Here is a 23,475-nt window from a genome sequence, read left to right as displayed (position 1 = left end):
TAAATAATATAATTAAAAACACACTGGGTGTTTTAGGCGGTTTTAGGTTTATAAGATATTTAGGTATTTATCTTATTTAGTAGATGCTAAAGTTATAAGTTTGGTTAAATTCACACTGGGTGTACTTACTTGTATAATTAAAATACTGGGTGTTAAAGATTTAAAAGCATATTTACTCTATTTAAAATAAGTTATACACAAGGTGTGTTATAACAAAATTGGGTGTTTAGGTTTATGGAAAAGGTTGTATGTTTATTGAGTTAGTAAGAAACTTATAATTTGTTTTTAAGGTGTACATACACCTAACGGATTTTTTAATTAGTTTTAGACATCTTAGTTTGTCGTGTGTAAGAAGAATTACAATTAATTGGTTAATTTAAAGGGTTTACAAGGTGTTGTTAGTAAAGGTTAAACCAGTGTTTATGAAGGTTTAAAAAAGGTGCTTAAGCAGTGATTAAAAATGTATTCAGTGAAAAGTGACTTAGAATAAAACTAGGTTAGTGTTTAGGTTAGTGTTTGGGTAAAAGGTTGAAAAAATAAATTAATTATAAAATAAAAATAAATTAATTAAAAAAAAATAAATAAAAATGGAAGCCTTAAAAAAGAAAAGAGGTGTATTTAAAGGATCAATAACTAGGATAGAAAATTATGTTAACATAAATGTAAATTCGGACAATGTAGAAGTTAGTGAATTTTCTACTAGGGAAACTTTTTTACAAAATAGTTTTGAACAATATTGTGAGGTTCAATCTCAGATAGAGGAACTGGATGAGGATGAGGTTAGGGATAGGGAGTTGATGGAAACTAAATATTTGACGATTTGGTCAAAAATAAAGGCTAGTATTAAAAGGTTAGAGGATTTAAGGACGGCAAACTTGCAACAATCTTCCGCCCCTGTCCCTGAAGGAACCGTTTCAATCTCCGGTAACAATAGTTTTAGGAATGCGAGGTTGCCACATTTAAACACACCAACTTTTTCGGGAAAGATTGAAGAGTGGCAATCATTTATTGATCTTTTTAATGCAATTATTGATACAGCTGATGTAGATGAGGTTCAAAAATTTTTATATTTAAAGGGTGCTTTATCTGGAGAAGCATTAAAATTAATAAATGACCTCACTTTAACAAATGACAATTATAAACATGCTTTAAATTTGCTTAAGAGTAGGTATGAAAATAAACTGGTAGTTATTAATGCTCACCTAAGGGGTATGTTGGATACACCTAATCTTGCAAAGGGTTCGGGTAAACAAATAAGAAACTTTTTAACTCATGTTCGACAACATATGAATTCTTTGACAGCTTTGGGTTTGCCTGTTAAGGAGTGGGATGTACTGCTTGTTTTTCTTTTTACTCAAAAATTAGACTATCAAACTCATAAGGCATATGAGTTAGAAAGAAATGCCTCTTTTTCAAATTCAGTGTTGCCAACATGTGAAGAATTTATTAATTTTCTGGAAAGGCGTTGTGTTGCCTTAGAAACTATTGAAGGGGAAAGTTCTCGGGAAATTTATAAAGGGAATAGTATTGGGCATTCAAAGGGGGATAAATACTCTAAGCAACCGACAAGACATACACTGTTATCTCAAGGGCAAAGTCATAGGGATGATGTTCAAAATAAGTGTATATTTTGTAATCGTGTTGGGCATACACTTATTAAATGTTTTAAATTTGCTGACTTGTCATTAAAGGAAAAAAGGTTGATAGTTCAAAATAATAATTTATGTTACCTTTGTTTAGATAATTCACATTCAGTTTCACGCTGTACCAAACAACCTTGTCAAGTGTGTAAAAAAAGACACAATTTACTATTGCATGATTATTCTTGGGATGGTAATAGGGAAGGTTTTAATAGTAAACAAAATGGAGGTCAAGGTCAAGGTGAAGAAGTAAAAAGAGATGAACCTGATGTTAAAAATAAAATTAATTCTAATGCCTTGTTAGGGGTTTCTGGGAATTTGAATAAAATTCAAGAATCGGAGTTGGAGTTGGGTTCAGATGAGGATTACTTTGGGAAAGAGTTTGTTGGAGTGAGTCATGGGGTTGATATGGGTATTCTAGAGGAGCCTGTAATACAACAGGCTGCTGTGGCTCATTCTAATGTACAAGTTATACTGGCCACAGCAATTGTAAATTTGATTTGTCCGGATGGCAATAAATTGGAGGCTAGGGCACTGTTGGACTCTGGGTCCCAGAGCTGTTTCATAACAAGGAAGTTGTTTAATAAATTAACAAATGTTAATTGTAAGTTAACTGAATTTAAAATAGGTGGTATAGGAAATAAGGTCACAGAAATTAATGAGGTTGTTAATTTAGTTCTCGAGTCTCAGGTTACTAACTATAAGGTAGATGTGTCATTTGCAGTTTTAAATCAGATTACCTGTAAGTTGCCTCATGTTTCTATAGAAACAAATATGGTGAAAATTCCACCAGGTATTTTATTGGCTGATCCTTATTACTTCAAGCCATCGGATATCGATATTTTAATTTCAGCAAAGTTTTACTTTGATTTAGTGCTGCCTGATTTAATTAGGTTAGGGTCAGGTCTGCCAGTTCTACAAAACTCTCAATTGGGATGGTTAATTTGTGGAAATGCGCCGGTAAAGTCAGTTCAGAAAAATAGTATTAAAAATAGCACAAACAATAATTTAAGTGTAAATTTGTTTAGTCATTTTAAGGGCCAGGACATTAATGAGTTAATTCCAAAATTTTGGCAAATGGAAGAGATATCAGGTCAACGGTTTTTATCCTCAGAAGATAAATTGTGTGAAGAAAAATGTATTAAATCCTGTAAGAGATTGGATGATGGATCTTTTCAGGTGGATTTACCATTTAGGGAACAAAATGGATACTTAAAGTTAGGTAATTCGTATGATTTAGCATTGAAAAGGTTTCAAAATTTGGAAAAAAGGTTACATACGCACTTAAACTTATTTTCTGAGTATAAGGAGTTCATAAATGAATATGTAACTTTAGGTCATGGAAAATACATAAAAGAGGACTCAGTAAATTCTGATTCATTCGGAGAACAGGAAAGGGTATTCTTGGCGCATCACTGTGTCGTAAGAGAGGATGCTGTGTCAACTAAACTCAGAGTTGTCTTTGATGCGTCAAGTAAGACGACAACAGGATATTCACTAAATGACGTTATGTTAAAAGGGTTTTCCGTTCAGCCGGAACTTTTTGATATTCTTTGTAGGTTCAGAACGTTTTTATATGTTTTAGTGACTGATATCCAAAAAATGTATCGTATGATTAAGGTAAACCCGGATCATAGAAAATTCCAGAATATTCTATGGAGGGAAAAGCCAGATGAACCAGTTAAAATCATAGAGTTGCAAACCGTGACATACGGTACCAACTCGGCTCCCTTTTTGGCAACTCGTTGCTTAAATAAATTGGCAACAGATGAGATGTGTAATTTTCCGGCGGCTTCAAGGGCAATTTTACAGCAATGTTACGTTGATGATGTTCTTTGCGGCGCAAATTCTAAAAAGGAAATTTTAGAACTACAGGAGCAATTGATTGGTTTGTTAAACTCTGGAGGTTTTAAATTGCACAAATGGTGTGCTAATGATTTGTCTTTATTAAAGAATGTTGGTAGTGACAAGGATGGTGAATGCATTTCTTTGGATAATGAGTTTTCAAATAAGGTGTTAGGAGTGTTATGGTTTCCAACTCAGGATTATTTTAAAATATCTGTTCCAGATGAAATAGATAAAACTGAAATCAAGATAACAAAAAGATTGGTGTTATCAAAAATCGCACAGATGTACGATCCGTTGGGTTTGTTGGGGCCTGTGATTGTTGTTGCGAAGATTTTAATGCAAGAAATCTGGGCAAGTAAAGTTGATTGGGATGAGGAACTCCTATCAACAAGTTTAGATAAGTGGAAATCGTTTTCGGCAGATATTAAATGTTTAGTTGAATTACAAATTTCTCGTTGTCTGTTTAATAATTCGGATATTGCTGAAATTCAGATACATGGATTTGCGGATGCTTCCATGAAAGCATACGGGGCCTGTTTATATGTAAGGGCTATTTATAAAAACAAAAATGTTTCCTGTAATTTACTCTGCTCGAAATCACGAATAGCTCCCTTAAAAACAGTGTCATTGCCACGACTTGAACTTTGTGGAGCACTTCTAGTATCTCGCCTTACTTCTAAAATTTTGGGAATTTTAAATCTTAAAATATCTAAGGTTGTTTTATGGACGGATTCCAAAGTTGTACTAGCTTGGTTAAAAGGGTCACCAAGTAGATGGACCACCTTTGTGGCCAATAGGGTTTCTGAAGTGCAGGAATTGACTTTGAATTGTCAGTGGAAACATATTTCGTCTCAGGACAACCCGGCAGACTGCCTGTCAAGGGGTTTAATGTCGGGGCAACTTTTAAAACATAAAATTTGGTGGAAGGGCCCTAAATTTCTTTATGATTCACAAATTGATTTTTTACCTGAGGAATGTTCAATTACTGAAGGTCTGCCAGAGCAACGAAAAATAGCTTTAACTCAGGTAGAGTTAAATCAAAGGGTCATTGATTGGATAAGGTTCTCGAATTTTAATAGGTTGCAAAGGGCTGTTGCGTACTGTTTTCGATTTTTTGATAAAAGGGAATCTGGGTCACTGACAGTTGACGAACTTAAACGTTCATTAAATACAATTTTAAAACTTGTACAGGCTGAGACATTTTCAAAAGAAATTAAGTATTTAAATTGTCATGATGGTGACAATAATTCTGAAATATGTAAGACTAGTTCTTTAAAGTGTTTAAATCCATTTTTTGACACTAATGGTATAATGAGGGTTAATGGTCGATTATCCAAGGCGGATATTGACTACAATCAAAAATTTCCAATCGTATTGCCATCGAGGCATCACGTGGTAAAGTTAATTATTTGGGCAGAACATTTGAAATTATTTCACGCTGGACCACAGGCAGTGTTGGCAAACTTAAGGTTAAGGTATTGGCCAATCCATGGTCTTAGCGAAGTAAAGTCTGTAATTGGGAAATGTGTCAAATGTTATAGGCTTAAAGCGCAAACTTCTGCACAGCTTATGGGTTCTCTTCCTTTGGATAGAATTTCAATTGGACGTACATTTTTAAATACCGGAGTTGACTTTGGAGGGCCGATATATGTCAAACAGTCAAGACTAAGAAGTTCTACGACTACAAAGGCATATATTGCGTTATTTGTGTGTATGCAAACGAAGGCGATTCATATTGAATTAGTCAGTAATTTGAGCACTGAATGTTTTATATATACGTTGAAAAGATTTATAGCTAGACGTGGTTGTCCTTGTAAAGTTTATAGCGACAATGCAACTAATTTTCAAGGGGCAAATAACTTGCTGAAAGAAGTGTATCTCTTTTTTAAAAATGAAACAAATCGGAATAATATTAACACTTTTTTAGCAAGTAAAGAAATTAAATGGAAATTTATTCCGCCATTAAGCCCACACTGGGGGGGATTGTGGGAAGCGGGGATAAAATCAACCAAGTTTCATCTAAGAAGGATCATAGGTAATTTGACATTGTCTTTCGAGGAAATGACTACGGTATTAACAGAAATTGAGGCAATTCTTAATTCAAGGCCACTTTGTGCATTGTCATCAGATTCAAGAGATTTGAATTGCTTAACACCGTCACATTTTTTAATAGGTGAACCTTTAACGTCCGTTCCTGAAAGAGATGTATCCAATGTACCCGAAAACAGGTTAAGTTTTTGGAAGTTATGTTCAAAAATTCGTCAAAATTTCTGGACTCGATGGTCAGTTGAGTACTTGACTAGACTTCAGAATCGACCGAAATGGTATGTGTCAAGAAAAAATTTAGAAAGGGATATGGTTGTTCTCGTAAAAGATGAAAACTTACCTCCTTTGCAATGGGTATTGGCACGGGTGATTGAAGCGGTTCCAGGTTCCGATAGTAAGGTTCGAATGGTAAAAATAAGAACCAAAGAGGGAGAGTTTATACGTCCCATAACAAAGTTATGTCCTTTGCCATTTGATAAGGAATAATAAATATGGTTGAACCAGGGGCTTCAACGGGGGGGAGAATGTTAGAGCGCCAATTAATTTTACCTATTTAATTTTTTGAATTGAGTGTTCTTGGAATCAACAAGGTTGGCATGTTTACTCACTGCGTAGTTCGTATTAAAAAAGCCGCGTCGTTTGAAGCTTGCCGATCCGTATCTCATCTTCATCCGTGCGCCACCCTGCCCGCAGACCGCCAAAATAAAAGATGTATTATTAAAAAATAGTCTGTCAGAGTCTGTCTGTTGACTCGCCGATATTAAGTACGTGTAATAGCGCTCGGGCTATAATAAAAATTTCATGTGTATTGCAAATAAATGTTTTTTGTAAAATATCTAGTTTCATAAGTTTCTGTTCGCAGTTGGGATTGTTTAATACGAGTTTTAAGGGTTAATAAACTGTGTTAAACAATTCACCGGAAGTGTTTTATTTCACGGTGTTTGGTAACGGTTAAAGAAAATACAGTCCACTACTAGGCCTACAAGGAGGCCAAAGTACACTTGGGTACTAAGGAGTCCTATTTGGAGGATTCAAATTTATTCAAGTTCTTTTTAATAAACTGCCTGCAAATTTAAAAGAATAGGTTAATAATCCAAAAAACTTTAAATAAGATTAAAACGAAATATTTTCTGTTAGAAATTGCTAATCAAACATATATTGTAGCATTGTTTTAAAACTATACTGAATAACAAGTAAAAACAGTTTTCTGTTACTTTTTTGAAATGTATATGAATTTGTTTTTGATATCATAGACCTCCATAGAATAAAAATGTTGGTGATTCAGTAAACTTAAAGAGGTTGTGGAATAAGTAGAGTTTATCAAATATCTTAATACAAATGCAGGACCATGTTGATGTAGTACCAATCAAACCGACAATTTAAAACAAGTAATTTAGGCTTGTATTACTTATTAACTTAAGTAATATAATCTTGCTAGTAAGTTTAGTTTGCAGTTTGGAAATACTTTGCTATATGATAATGGATGGCAATTTTCTTATATTTTAATAGCAAGGGACAACCTCTAACGCTCTTTTAGCTCTCTCTAGCCCTAAAGAAGAGATGCGCCTATATTATAAATGTTATCTTAAGATTAGAACTGTTATTAAAATATAATTTAAAGTAAATGTAAATTGAAGTCAATATACTGCAAATTAAAATAATATATTTATATGGTAGATTGAATAAAGAACACTAGCTATAAATTATTTTGAGTATTAGTAGAATATGTTTATTATTTACAATTTTTTATTATTACACTAGCGGAACATAATGAACACAACTTAAACTTTTTTATGGAGTTAAAATATCAATGAAGATGTTAATGTTAATGAAATCTTAATGTAGAGTTAATGTAATATTACTCATAACGTAAAATGCAAACTTTTTTTCGCTATATACGAAGTAAAATAATATTCTATAATATCACTGTACTACGACAATTTAATTGATGTCTTACCCAAAGGTTCTCCTACAGAAATTACGAAGAAACCCTTCACCAGCATGTTAAGCCCTACGGCAGATGGAAGTTCTTCTTTTGGAATATACTCCGATATTACTAGGTTTTGGTTAATTACTGTGATTGCTCTTAAATAACCCACAACTACTGACATTATCATGACCATAGTATACGTCGTGGAATATACCAGTACTAAAACAAGGAATACAATTTTATTAATGGAAAAAATCAATTTATTTTATTAATGAAATGATGATTAATGAATGAAGTTTCACTTTATAGGAACGGAGGTAATAATACATATTACGTATAAAAATATTGATTGATTTACTTTGTTCCGAAATTTTTTTTTGTAATCATTAAATTCGCAATTAATAATTATAACTAAAACTAATTAATTCTACATTACAGACATACGTTTATTATACGTTTTATCATTCCTCCCAATCCCAATATTCAAATAAATAAACTAGCTACTTTTTTACCTGAAATTGAGAAATCATTTACGTAGGAAAGTTTTCGCGTTCTTAACCATCATTTGAAATAAGTTTTCTACTAGTTTGCTAAGGAGTTTCCTCTAAGTGGAACGTTTGGAGGAATAATAAAACTTGGAGCTATACAAACTAATTAAAAAGTGTTTGCATAAATAATAAACAGTGAATATTTGGTTAAATTTTGATTAAATGATTGTGATTTTCTTAAAAAATACTTTTATTCAATTACAAAATCGCACATTTACTAAATTTATCATTAATTTTTTACTTTTATATTTTTAGAGTAAATTTACGTCTTTTAATATATTTTGATGTCATAATTATGACGGTATGTGAGTTTGTATGTTTTCATAATAAATATATTAAAAAAAGGAGAAATTAGGAATTATAAAAAAATAATAATTTGCGCCCGCTTCCATTTTACCGTAGCAAAAATTAGATTGTAGTTATATTTAATGCCGGTACATTCTTCAATGGTATTCGAGTTTTTCTAGGTAGGCGCAAAAAAGTTCAAATCAACTTACACGATCTAGCTACAGCTAGCAATAGAGCTCCAACCATAAACTGAGATCGATTTCCCATTCCTAGCTTTCTGAAGATCTCAGAAATAGTCATTCTGCCAACTATGTCAGCTGCTGAAAGTGCAGTCATACATGTTGTAGTCTGCCACATTGTAAAATGTACCTCATCTTGCAAAAACATAGGAAAAAATGTGCTGAAGGTTATAGAGCTGACATAGCCCAGTCCTAAGCCTAGTGACATATGAACAAATTTGAAATCTTGGAGTAGGTGGAGATCCCAGGTCTGCACCACCTTTCTGAGACACGAAGGGCGTTTTTGGAGCATGCTTTCTAAAAATTGAAATATTGCGGTATTAACACATTATTTTAGAATTAAAATTTAGTTTATTTATAAATTAAAAGCTTTCGCGGCTAGGCTTAACTAGAGTTTGGCCGAGTGGCACATTAAAACAATTCGTAAAATATATTGCTCCATTTATTATTGCTAGCTATTTTTTTATTTCAACGAATAAAAATTTGATATTTAATAAACACTCACCATAAAACCGAATTCTAGGCACCTTGTCCTAATTGAATGTTAAAGCGCTCACAAAACCACCTAAGTTTTTATATTTATTCAACTTCTTTGGATTTCCTAAATTATTTTTTCTGATCTATAATCTGATTATTTACTAAGTACCTTACAGCTTTAACTATTCTTTTCAATTTACTAATACATTGGATGCAGTTAAAATGTCTTTATTAGAAAAATGTTCATTGATACACCTAAACTAAAATTTATAAAATCACAAAAAAATCTAGCATACCTCAAGTACTCTCTACTTCTCTTCTTCTATTTAATAATTAAGCGTATGAGATAGTATTTAAAAAAATTGATATTCATTGAAATAGTATATCACTATCAAACAAAATAGGTATAATGTGAGGTAAGTAATAGTTTACTACACCTCGCATTATCAAATAATTCATCATGAAATCAAACAATCGGTAATGCGAAAGCATTGCTTATACTATAGCTAAGAGTTCAGCAACCAGATCTAAAGAAGGCACTGTTAGCCGAAAACATGCTTTAGCAGCTAATTTATATATACGCTAACTTCCACATTTTCACAAATAAGTGCAAAAGAGGGTTGGCGGAAGCCTTTAGTGAAATTATATTTTTAGGTGTGTGTAACTATTATAATTATTATTGCGATATACATACATCAAGATGATCAAGGGAACAAGAAAAAAGCCATTTTATTTTTAGATGGATCAATTTGTTTTTACGATAAATTGTATTTATTATTTGTTGAACATTCCTTTCAACATACCTTAGCACATTTTCATCATATTAAATTATTCTTGTTAATAGCATTATGAAAATGTAAATATATTTTATTAAAGTGAAAAATATATTCAGTAGAAGTACAATCTTTGCTTCCAGTAAAATGAGAATTTGTTTTATGTAATTGTGCGTGCAACCTGGTCAATATTCAAAGATAATATCGATCGTGAACCACAATAATTACAAGTTGTTGGTATGATTTATTTATTTAATAAGTCAACGTCCAACATCCAATTTAACAGCATCAAAGTATTGAATAAAGAGCCAAGTTTAAACATTAAAAGATTTATGTCTTACATTAAACTTATACTGTTAACGAAGCAATTCCCATCATGGCAACAATGCCGTTGCCCCTCTTCCGGCCGACAAGGAGAAGCGCGAGGGACTCACAGAAAACAGACCAAGGATTTTTCCTCTTTGTGTTCTGTGAACTTCACAGAACACAAAGAGGAAAACATTAGTGTGAAGGGACTTCACTTGGCAGCGAGCAGCGGTACGCGTAACATTGGTCGTATTGATTAATTGTCCATTTTTTAAAATGAATACGTAGGTTTTAAAACGTTAATGCGAATTTTATTAACAGAGGTCAGCAAATTAACCTAAGGGCTAAACATCCTTATTTACATATACTGACTAATATTTATAATATTTATTAAGAAATAATTTAAATCTAATTTAACTGTATAATTTGCAAAGAATCAGTGGGTACATTTTTAAGCACACATTTTATTTTTACAAGACTCAAATTAAAGATGCCTGTTGCTACGCCATTCATTTGGCAATTTAATAATTGCAAAAAAAAAAAGTTAACTAATTAACTAATTTGAAAACAAAAATCATGTCGGAGTTAAATTGAACTTAAAGTTTAAAGCTTAGCTTTTTAAAAGTTTGAAGCATTAATATAAATATTAAATAATATAAAAGCTAGATGTCTGTTTTAAGTAACACCTGACCACACTTTAAAACTTGAGTAATATGTTTTTATTTTAACTTTTTCAAACCTATCAGTAACGTAAGTCATAATCCACTGCAATGGAATTCCACTCATATCGTATTCTGATAAGTTAAGAACGAGAATGTCGGTACCAACCTTGTCGAATGCTCTGTAGAAATCGGTGCATATTGAATCAAGAAAATACCCACCCTCCAAAGCACTCAACAAGCAAAAGGTTGGTTGTAATAGATTTACCTTTGACCAATCCATGCTGCTTGGTGATAAGATTTTTAAAGCCTATGGTTATGTAATCTGTAACTAGGGATTTAAATATTTTTGTAAATTGTTTCTTATGCCATTATTTTTGTAGGACTGATGAAACTTATTGTCCATTCATCCATAAATTATTCTGGTAAATTGATGAAGGCTTACATTAAACAAAAGCCAGAGAGGTCTAGCAAGGGCAAAACCGCAATTTTTTATAAGGAAATATGTAATACTATTGGAAAATATGAGTTATGTCAAGTTTTTCGAAAATATCTGATATCTTTAGATCTGAATCTAATATGTTAATTCTGTTTTTGAGGTTCGAAGGTTTAAGAACATTGTATTTTCTATTTTTATATATTTTCATATACTATACTTGAAAAATGTTATAACAAATCTAATTATGTTTTTCAGAATTTATATAACTTAAAAAAGTTTAAGGATTATTGGTAATGTTAGATTCTCTATTATTAATATATTTTTTGTACAAAGGAAAAGAAGTTTTAATAGTTCTCAAGAGGTCCAGTCTGTCTATATTTTTTATGCATTTTTCTTTAATTAAAAGACATTTGATTTTAATTCAAAATTAATCCAAGAGAGAAATATAAAATGATTTGTAATTTTTACCTTAGAAATATATAAGACAATGGCTTGTCTTAATATGGCATTAAAAGTTGATACGTCTTCATCCAAATCATGCACCAAAAGCTGATCCCAGTTTGTGCAAGTTTGGTGGACAGGTATTAGGGATACTGACATGATCGAAACTAAATCGGCGTTTGCGAATCATTTATTGGCCTCCTCACATGGTTTTTCTTTAACTCAGGGAGCGGATATTTTGCATGAGTGCTCAAAAGGCAAAAAACTGGACTTGTTAGAAAAGATGGAAATAACTAAAGCTAAGAAGAGCCCTGTCCTTGTGTGTGTGAACGATATTTTCACGTTTGAACCTCACCTCATTTATAACAACCTGTCTTAAAAAAAGTCTTTTCCTTCGTTTTTAGATATTTTTGGTTTTTATTGTTAAGATGTTTACTTATATTCACACTTAATAGTATAGTTCGGAGTGTTTCCCATGTTCTATCATGTTACTTGGTGGCCTATGGGTTAGACGCGCGCCTGTGAATCTAAAGGTTGCGGAATCGTTCCCCACTGGTGACATTTTAAAATTTTACGTTTTTATTTTTTAAGCATACATTTTTATCTATGGTGGGAATTGTTAACTTAACCTAGCTTTTCTTTTGTTGTTAGTTGTAATGTGATCTGTGTAGGTCTAGGTAATGAGTTTTATAAGCGTTCTTTTAGAAAAATATCTTAATGTATTTTTTAGGCCTGATGATGCTCCGACAGGAGCGAAACACGTGTAGCTTTTAAGCTTTTTTAAGAAATTATATAGATTGGATGAGACCGTGACTTTGTGTCCTTACCTTTGTTTTTGTTTTCGTTTGGTCTCTTAGAGAAAAATGGATGATACGTTTCTATTTGATTCTGTAATACTATTTACTGTAATAATTAAGTATTAATTTATTAAATATGACAACAGGCTGTATCTTAATAACAGCATGAGAAAATAGCTATAGTAACTTTATAATAATAATAATAATAATAATAATAATAATAATAATAATAATAATAATAATAATAATAATAATGTTTTTAATATTAAATAAAACTTAGCCGATAAATTAATGTATATTTTCACAACAAAATATTTTTGTTTATTTATGGATTTTTTTTTGTTTTTGAAAATTATTTAAATTAATTTTACTATATCTATAATATTCAGAAAGAATAATTTCTTTTTCTTAATCTTGCTCTTTCTAAAATTGTGTGTGTTTTATGATGTTTGTATGATTTGTGTAATTTTAGTATATAAAAGTATATAAAAAAACCTAATTATAACTCAAGCAAATTATTGTATTTAAGACTTAGATTGAATTAAATATAACGAAATTATTCCAAATTAGTGAATAAGTCTATTTTCTTCCTCTTCTCAATAATAGGATAGTAATTTCAAAATTATTAAGATTAGCTTAAAGCTACTCTTTAACTCCTAACCTTCCTAACAATCACAGTTTAAATGGAGAAAATGAGAAAAAAAAGCAAACAAAAGTAACAAGTATATATAAAGAATTTATCTTCTAGAAAACTAGACTATACTTTGGATTGATTTAAAAAGTCTATAATATTTCCTATACGCATTTACCGAAGTATTAAATATTGGTTTATAAGTATTAAAGAACTTAGCCGCATTATAAGTAAAAGATCGCTCGAACAGAGTCGTGGAATGGTGAGGCATGGTCAAGATATTGTATTTAATATTTCGAGTGTGAACCTGGTTTCTTGGTATTAACTTTTCAAAGAGATATTTAGGACTTTGACTAACCTATAATCGATAAAGAATGGTAGAAGTGAAGAGTTTAAATAGGTAAGGTAGCGTTAGCCACCTCAACTGAAATATAGAGTCTGATACATGATCAAACTTTCCGAGGATAAAAATAAATCTACAGCCAGTATTCTGCACGCGTTGCAGGCAGTAATTTAAAATAGATAAAACTGGAGCTACTACGAGCTTTTTCCTAGTTTTAAAATTTTAAATATGTTTATTGGCATAAAGCATACGTATGCGTAAATAACTCCTCTGCAGAAGAGTAGAATATTAATATGTTTCTTAAACCTTAAAGAATTATCTATTTTAAGTCCCAGAACCTTCATAGGTTCCTCGGTTTGAAAACAAAACCATTTTTTTTTATTAGGATTAATGACAATATGATGTCAAAAATATAGCGTTCAATTTGAACTTTTGGAGTAAAATGAAAAAAACTAGAATTACTACAAATTGCACTCTCTAGCTCTTTTATTAAGAACTATAGAGTAGTAATAAAATCGGACAATTTAAACAGCTACAGTGATCTTGCCAACAAATTTTGAATTGCTAAAATCGAATAAGTAGTTTAGAATTTACACCCATTTTAATGATGACACATCAATAGCTTCTCTTACTTATACTATCAGTTGTAGGCTGAGCCTTAAACCAAAATGATAGAGAACTTTCTAAACTTTCTATCAGTATTATCACAAGTATAGGTTAATAGATAAGTTTTCGGAAAGAAAAGATGTTTTTCTTATTTCCTTTTTGAGTTACGCCTTCTAGTGGTAAAATACAAAACTAGAAAATAATTTCCAAAATTTTCTCATAGCCACTTTTATAATAATAAAAAAAATCCCTTTACTTATTGAAACGATTTGATTTAAAAATCTTAACACTACCTCATAAAGTAAACAGTGTTTTATAATACTAACATTCTTAGTATTTAGGTCGTCTTTGGTAATACCTATGATAATATATTTTTTTTACATTATAGTGTTCATTGCTGATGGCTACCAATAATAATCTCTTTTTAAGCTTTAACTTGTTAGTATAATTGCTACATATGAGAAGTATGTTATCCGCATTTCCGTTTTAAATTATAAACGAATTGTAGATTCGGCCAACCCTAACGGGCAACATTTTGAACAATTATTGAAATAAAAACTGATATTTTCATGTTTTTGTTTTTTATCTGAACAGATTAAGATAAACAAAGATTTTTTTAATTTTTTCGAAAACTAATCGACCGATTTAAAAAAATCAAACGTCAAAATAAAAGACTTCGAAAGACCTTTTAAACAAGCAATTACTCGATACCCCTTGCCATTTAAAATTTTTAAGAGGATGACCCTGGGGGGCAATGGGTGAAAGGGGGTGAAGTAATTTTAGGTTAGAAAGTTGTCCCCCTTGACAAACCTTTTGACGTATTTCGGCGTTTTTTTTAAACAGTGGTTTTCGATAAATCCGTGGTGGGAAGTTTTCAAATGAACCTGTATAATTAGTCCATGATTAATATAGGTCATAAAATTAAATGGTCTTAAAATACTGCTTTCCACATCGCTACATCCTATATCTACTATATCGATATCTACAACCCTTGAAATGACTTAAAATCACTTAAAAGATTTTTAAGCTTAGAATTCAATAAAAATAGGTATAAGAAAAGGTATATATTTCAAAATCAAAATAAGGTACTAAACGTAAAAGGTACTTCTTAAATAATTTAGCGAATGCATTTATACTCGAAAACGATAATTTCTGATTTAAGTCTTATTACGAGATTTGAAGATAACAACCGTAATTTTACGATTTTAAAATCGTAATTTTTTTCAATGTGCATGAGAGAGTTTAATATAAATTAATATCATTCTTGATTAAATTTACAAATAGGAGTTTTCAATTATTGTATTGTAATGATCTTAACACTCGCAAATATACCAGCTGTTCTCCGGCATTCGGAAATCATATCGTCCGTTGCCCAGATCCGAAGATGCGATAAGCTAGGAGTGAGCGGCGGGTGTATCTCGGGACATTGAAAACATGACACAAGAAAGTTGGCGAATGTTCTGAAAGTCGCCCACCTAAAATTAAATAGCTTTCACCGCCAGGAGGCCAGTTTAACTCTGAATATTGGCGCAACTTTAAAATCGAAACAAATAAGTAAAAATATATCTTTCTAGTAATCTTAAATCATTGCGTTTAATGTATAATGTATAACGTATAATGTATAATGTGTGTAGTAAATTAGCTGATTATTTTCGTGTATCTAGTGTTTTAGTCCATACATAAGCAAAGTGTAAAAACGCTTCAGTATGACCCAATTACATAGTAACCTCCATATTTAAAAATACACGATGAGAAGCATCTTACATTATTTGCATATTATGCTACCATAAAAATCTAAAATAGTTAATAATTTAAATGGTATATAAGTTTGCTCTTTAAATTATCAAGGCCAAAAACCTAAAGTTAAACAAACACTTACCCTTTGAAACTATTATAAAAGGCGGTTCCTTGTCTTTCTTCTCTTGTAGTGTAACACCATTCTTATCATCCTCTGCCAATAAAACTTGAGATTCTGCGCTGTCAGGTTGTATATTTTCACTTTTACGTTCTCTAGATACGTTACTGTTACTGTTGAGATCGTATTTTCCCGTCTCCGCTACATTGTTATCAGACGGCTTTTTACAACAGAAAATCGGCTGGAAAAGTTATTAATAGTTATTATATAACTTAAAAGTTAATAATAGTTATTATTTAACTTATATTATATAGAAAAATTGCTTTACATGAGGTACACGAGTATTTATATGTATATTATATCTTATTGTGTGTTTAAAAAAATCGAGTATTCAGTATAAAAATATGAGAATTCTTTAAAAACTTTGAGAAACTAAAAAGCCTAAAAGTTGGAGTATTAGAATCTGTTCAATTCTAAATAGGTATTAACTGAATAAGTTTAATGATTTTTTAAGATGCTTAACCAAAATGAAAGATTGCAAAAAATAAGGTGGTAACTTTAAGAGCCTCTTTGGCTGCAGGCTTTATGTAATTATTAATGGTGAGTTTCTTGTATTAACTATATAGTTTTAATACAAATTCACATAAAAAATGTTAGTATTTAATTATGAATTTAAAACCACAAAACAAAATTTATCGATATGCTGACTATGCAGTGTAGGCACTTCTAATTCGAAGACTCAAACTACGCGCCATATCATTACAGGCTTAGTTTCTACTACAAAGCGTAGAAGTTCCTCATTTCAGCATTTTGTTTAGTTGCATGGATAGATTTAGATGACGGATTTAGATTAAAACTTAGTCATGTCTTGATTTTGAATCATAGTATTCGTATCTTCTTTATGCCTGAAATATATATTTCTTACTCAAAAAAAACTTCAATTTACTAAATTTTATTTTGTTACTACTTGCTAGCCAAATTTTATAAAAATAAATTTGACCTAAATTATATATTTTATTACCTTCTCCGTCTCTTATTTACCTTCTCTGACATCTGGAATATCCTGTGCATCCGCAGAGGTTTTCTTTAGAGACTAGAATAATTTTTACGATGTCGGATGTAATCTTGAATTATTACATTTTGCGCGGCTTTGTTATTAAATAATTTTTTTCTAGAAAATCGAGCGATAAGTTGGTTTTAATTACTTTACTTTTTACCATAGCATAGTAAATGTTTTTAGCATAAAAATCAATTTACTTTATAATTTGTTTTGTTTTATTCATGAAATAAGACAACTGAAATATAATATTTTTTTCTAATAAATAAAAGCATGTAAGTCTGTTATAACATGAAGTAACACACTAACTTTTCTTAAAATGCCTTAAGGAGAGATTAATGTAACATAAGTCCTTTTATTGCTTTATGTTTTGTCGAGAGTACTTATAGAATTATTTATAAAGTGACCATTTTGATTTTTTGATAAAAAGTTATTCAAATGCTTTTCAAAATAATTCACCAAGATAAACCATAACTGGTTTTTAATTTTTGTTAAAAAACTAAAACGTTTTTGAAGTTGGATACCGCATGAGAGGGTTTAATATAAATTAATATCATTCTTGATTAAATTTACAAATAGGAATTTTCAATTATTGTATTGTAATGATCTTAACACTCAATACTCTCGTAGAAAAACGTAAAATTTTATGCAAAAAACAAACTTTTTAAAATAGTTGTTCTATTATCTCCTGTTAAAATGTTAAATCCTGTAAAAATTAACTAAATATTAATAACTTTTAATTAGGAACAAATATTTCTCTATGAAATATAAAAATGTAATTATTGAGTTGCTATACAGGGTGTCTCACGACGAATAGACGCGATCGATATCTCAGAAACTAATTTTTTAAAAAGTTTTGAAAATTTGGCAACATAGCACAGTCGATAGGGGCCACACAACTAAAATATTTTGACAGTTGTGACGTTTTCGGTTATACCGGAAGTAGGTGTCAACTTCGTTATTTTAAACGGAACATTCTGTATATTTTTAAATTTTTGGCTTCCACGTGAAATTCTAGGTATATTTTGTATATAATGTCCTATACCTAAGTGTAACCGTTTTTGACATATTTTTAATTTCATGTGAAAAACTTGTGTTTGTTGTTGTGTTTATAAGCCCTACCATAATTTCCGATTACTCCCTTCTAGTAGCCTTTATTTATTGGTTAGTTTTGGTTTTATTTTAAAGGAAGGACCACTTTAAAAGACTATTTTAATATTTGGCTAAAAAAAAAGATTTAGAGGGGTCAAAAACTAGCATTAAAAATTAAAATGAAAAAATCATTAAAAGTCAATTTTTTAAAATGGAAACCCTCTATTTTTATAGTTTTTTCATAAAGATAATTAAAAATAAGGTTAACTTTATAAATATAAGATTATCTAACCCAAAAACTAATAGTTTCCGAAATATTGACAGTTTAAATTTGGCTTAATATTAAAAAAAGCCGTATAGTTGTACACGGCTCAAGGATTGTTGATTAGTTGACCATGACGGTTCTCATAGCAACCGCAGTACAACAAGCAACAGTAAGATAATGGATTATAACAGAAATGTACACTTTTTAATTAAATTATACATTAAATTACATTTTTACGAAAAAAACTTAAATAGAAAGTCACTTATAAATTTAATATATATAATCAATTGTCTTACTGCCGCTTCTAGCGGTTACTATGACAACCGTCATGATCAACTAATCAACAATTCTTGAGCCGTGTTACTATACGGCTTCTAATATTAGGCCAAATTTAAACTGCCAATACTATTAATTTTTGGACTAGATAACCTTATATAAAGTTAACCTTATTTTAAATTATCTTTATGAAAAAATGATAAAAATTGACTATTAATGATTTTTTCATTTTAATTTTTATTACCAGTTTTTGACCCCCTGTATCGTTTTTTTAGTTAAATATTAAAATAGTCTTTTAAAGTGGTCCTTCCTCTCAAATAAAACCAAAACTAACCAATAAATAAAGGCTACTAAAAGGGAGTAATCGGTAATTATGTTAGGGCTTATAAACATAGGTTTTCCCATGAAATTAAAAATATGTCAAAAACGGTTACACTTACCACACCACAGGTATAGAATATTATATATAAAATATGCCTAGAATTTCATGTGGAAGCCAAAAATGTAAAAATATACAGGTGTTCCATTTAAAATAACGAAGTTGACACCTATTTCCGTTATAACCGGAAACGTCACAACTGTCAAAATATTTTAGTTGTGTGACCCCCATCGACTGTGCCATGTAGCCAAGTTTTCAAAATTTTTGAATAATTAGTTTTCGAAATATTGATCGCGTCTATTCGTCGTGAGACACCCTGTATATGACGAAATAGAAAATATGTGGAAATATACAGGGTATAATATATTAGTTAAATGGCCATCTCCTACTTGCGAGATCTTATTGCTCTTAAAAAATGCTTTTCAATTGTACCCTACTGAGTAGCACCAGTTTGTGTTTTGTTTTTTTTTAGTAAAACATTGTTTAATTAAACTAAATTTGCATCAAAGTCATACAGCGCGGCTTTTAATTGCCCCCTTTTATCTTTTCAATGCGTTTATATAAAAAATTTAAATTTGGCAATCTAAATACTCCTTTTTGGTCCCTAGCTCATTTTACAAAACTTCAAAATGGAGGCGGGACGCTATTCGGCTATTACAGGACCGAAGGGTCAAGCGATACATCGTTTGAAAGCTCCCACTAAATGCTTTATGGTCCCAGAATATTAAGTCATTACTTCTACTCATAGCAAAATGGCAGCTTTTCAAAATCTTATTTTTCGCATTTTTATTTTTTTTACTACACCTGTTCACGTGTAATTTATTTGTAGGTATATTATTATTTGTACAGTTTGTATTTTTTGTCAATGTCAAAAAAAAATCAAAAAACTCAACTCAACTATAAACAAATTACACCAGAACAGATGTAGTAAAGAAAATAAAAATAAATAAATATGCGAAAAATAGCGACGGGGCGCCATTTTGAAGTTTTGCAAAATGAGCTAGGGACCAAAAAGTAGTATTTAGTAGGTTGCTAATGATGTGTGCCAAATTCTAAACTTTTATTTAAACGAATTCAAAAGCTAAGAGGGGGGGGGAGGACAATTAAGAGCCGCACTGTATATTTCAAGTTGAAATATATAGGCTTTGAAAAAATCTTTTTTTTTGTTGAAATAAATACTTAATAGACTTTATTTCTCCTTTTCATTATTAGTTAAAGAAATCTTCTTAATTATTTCTACTTATATTCTTTGGTTGTCAATACAATAATAGTTTATTTTCAAACTCCTAATATCGGCAAATGTTTTTCTGGAAATAGTTCGGTGTTCTTAAACTCTTTTTTCTGCTCTGTTGAGTCAAGTTGCATCTTTAAAACCACAGATTTTGTTGGTTTTAGTAGCCTCAGAAAAAAAATTAAAGGCGATATGTCCGAGATCTAGAAGGCGATTCACCATGACCTCATCTTCCAATCCATTAATTAGAAAAATTATTTTCTAACCGTATCCTAACTAAATCTTGAAAATGTAATAAATAATCATATCAAGAAAAATTGCTATGTGCTTCTTTCTGATTCTCTCATTCATTAATTAGTAGAGGTTTAATAGGATGTAAGCATATATTTCGTCATTTAAATAACGGACCAATAATGGCATCTTCCAATAAACCAGTGCAAACATTTAGTTTGTGGAAATATTGCATTCATGTGACTCTGCAGAAATCTAACCACCATAATTTTTCATAATCCAATTCTTCTGTCCGGGTTATTCTCACCAAATTCTTGAAGGATTTGTATTTTATAGGGATGACATTTACGTAATTTAGGTACTTTCCTTATAGATTCGCGGGATAATCCGATTGCTGTAGCCTCCGGGCAAGTCGATAAGGTAGGATTTATTTCAATTCTTCAGTTCGCATTGCTTTGTTCAGTATCAACAAAAAATAATGGAAAATAATAAAATAGGTATAGCCTAATATTAAGAATAAAGGTTCAGCAACTAATTGCGCATCTAAAAATGTTAATAGGTACCATGTGTTTTATTTGCAATATAACAAATGATGCTAGTTTTTGGTATAAGCGTCAACGCTACATCGCTAACAATATTTTAAATATTTAGATCACAAGGCCTATGTTACAAAATTTTCAAAAAAAATCCGATATTCCGTTTTCGGTCAACGTCTAACCTAGCATCGACCGTGATATATACACCAATCGATCGATATGTGCTATAAATATTAACAAATTTGAAATTTTTAGTAGCATCTAGAAATTTCTACTTGTGGTGATCCTTTTTTTTGGCGTAACAAGTGGAAGTTTTTAGATTCTAGTAAAATAAACTCATAAAAATAACTTCCTTATGTATATTTAAAAGTATTATACAAAAGAATGAGTGTAAATTAAGCAAATAATCGACGTATACATACGAAAGTTACGATCAAAGTTTTTAATTAAAATAAAAAATTACCCTAAATAAAAAAGCTCCTATCATTCCACAACAGCTCACGCAGCCTAAGATAAGGGTAGTCCTATGAAAATCATATTTTTCTATTAATAAACCGACTATAGTAGGCATGACCATTTGGCCGGTGCTGGTTCCAGCCATCGATAGACCTACTGCTGTGCTTTTTCTTGTTGTAAAATACTCGCTTATGGCTAGAAATGTTGAAGAAGCTACTAATCCTAGCCCCATACCTTAAAAAAATATTTCATTTTAACCTCAATTATGTATAAGCAACAATTATAAAAATTAATCTCTATATAATATGTTTATTAAAACGATTATAATTTTTAGAATACATTTTCCTTTCAAAGTGTGCTGGCTTTCGCGGTTTCATTCGATGTCGTCGTAAATTTTGTTTCACAAAATTCTGAAGATAAATAAAAATTTAGAGTTTGCAAGTTGATAAAAATGGATAGGATTGATACAAAAGATTAGTGAGCCTTGGTAACGTGCCACAAAACCCGAGACAATTAAGATGTATCTTAGACTAGATTATTATATTTTCTTCATTATAAAATACTCACACTATCATAATATCACACAGCAAATGCAAATATACCAAAATCGACTAAAAATACAAAACAACAGAATACCCTATGATAATATTCAAAATAGGCACATCAAAATAGTTTAGGGACAAAGGTATTAAATAAAAATTTATTTGAAAAATATTTAAATGAAACACATTTGAATTAATTTTATTAATCACTTCTCTATGCGTAAGGATCGATTCCTCAACCTGTATAGTAATAGACCAAAGACAAAAATTATCATGAGTTCCAGGCGGAAGTTACCGAGAAAAAAAGGCCCCAAGCCATTTCGTGGTAATGCCGTAAGATTCTTTATGACTAAGGACAAAAAGTGAGACATGAGACAATAGCACAATTGATGGTTTCAGAAATTAGGGCAAGGATAAAAAGTTTATAAAAATCTACACGCCCAATTTCACTAAACCTTTTGACGTACAATGTACTGTACATTGATCGGTTTTCTCGACTTGACACCCTTAAGAATCATAGACAATAAACTTTACAGCCTGAAACCTATGAACATGTGTGGTCTTGCTGTGAACCATTATTCAAAGGTGTGAGAGTTTGGGAAGCTACAGGCAGGAACCAGATAGATGCAGAAGCCAGTATCACGCCTTTGGAGTTCAATCAGAAAGATGGGTCTAGATAAAGAGTTTTATTACATTTCGGAGGTACTACAATCAATCGCGGGAGCAAAATCTTTCTTCTATTGATCCAAACACGTTCTCTTTAATCTAATTTAACCTAATCTACATCCGTACCACAATATGCTTTATATCTGTTGATACACCACGCTTAGCTCAAAATAAAATTAACAGTGATTTGCAAAATTTGACTTTATTTGTTAAAAACCAGGATATCAATTTAAACACGTATATCTCTTATGTGTAATTTAATGCTAGTAACAAATAATAAAAATTAATTATGTGAAGTTATGGATACTAAAATTATAAGTGGTGAAGCTATACCCGTTATTGCTGAGAAAAATAACTTAGCAGTGGTAATTGATGCTGATGTAAGTTTTACAATAAATGTTATTCATAAAAATAAGGCAGCTCATGCTTGATTAAAAACTGCCTATCAGTATAAAAATGGGCTAACATCAAATGTAAAATACGAGTATTGGCTGGTTGATATGCTGATTTTATTATTGCTCGATTACGGAGATATTATTTTCGGCCTTTCTTTAACAGTTTATTTATAGAAAAAATAATAAATAATAAAATATAGGTCTGATATATTCATATACCAGGCTTTTTATAAAGCAGACAACTTCTTTTAATGCATATTTATTTCTAATTATGAAGTCATATATTTTTGACTCGAGAAGCTGCATATTATACATAAGAAGAAAAACTTTCTGCAATTCTACTATTTAAATATTTACATGGTTAATTTCATCTTATGTTTTGGCTCTTCTTTTGTCATCCTTACGCACATTATTTGTATATTATGCACACATACTAATTTTGACTATTTTCTTTTTACAGGTTGAGTTGCATGGGTATCAGTT

The 23,475-nt window shown here is 30.7% G+C and overlaps 1 protein-coding gene across 3 annotated transcripts in view; it reads right to left on the bottom strand.

The window, feature by feature from the left end:
* The window catches only part of LOC126741658 (monocarboxylate transporter 12-like), a 129,275-nt gene that overhangs the window by 5,648 nt on the left and 100,152 nt on the right, over positions 1–23,475 (bottom strand). For all 3 annotated transcript variants that reach the window (XM_050448186.1, XM_050448187.1, XM_050448185.1), the window contains exons 4-7: positions 21,397–21,623; positions 15,891–16,107; positions 8,510–8,836; positions 7,492–7,683 (exon numbers count right to left, since the gene is read on the bottom strand). In XM_050448186.1, coding sequence (XP_050304143.1) covers positions 7,492–7,683; positions 8,510–8,836; positions 15,891–16,107; positions 21,397–21,623 — 963 coding nt within the window. The remainder of the gene's footprint in view (positions 1–7,491; positions 7,684–8,509; positions 8,837–15,890; positions 16,108–21,396; positions 21,624–23,475) is intronic.

Source organism: Anthonomus grandis, chromosome 10 (assembly GCF_022605725.1).
Source record: "Anthonomus grandis grandis chromosome 10, icAntGran1.3, whole genome shotgun sequence".
Classification (NCBI taxonomy): Eukaryota; Metazoa; Arthropoda; class Insecta; order Coleoptera; family Curculionidae; genus Anthonomus; species Anthonomus grandis.
Note: the sequence above shows the minus strand (reverse complement) of the source record. Positions and strands in the feature narration are given on the sequence as shown.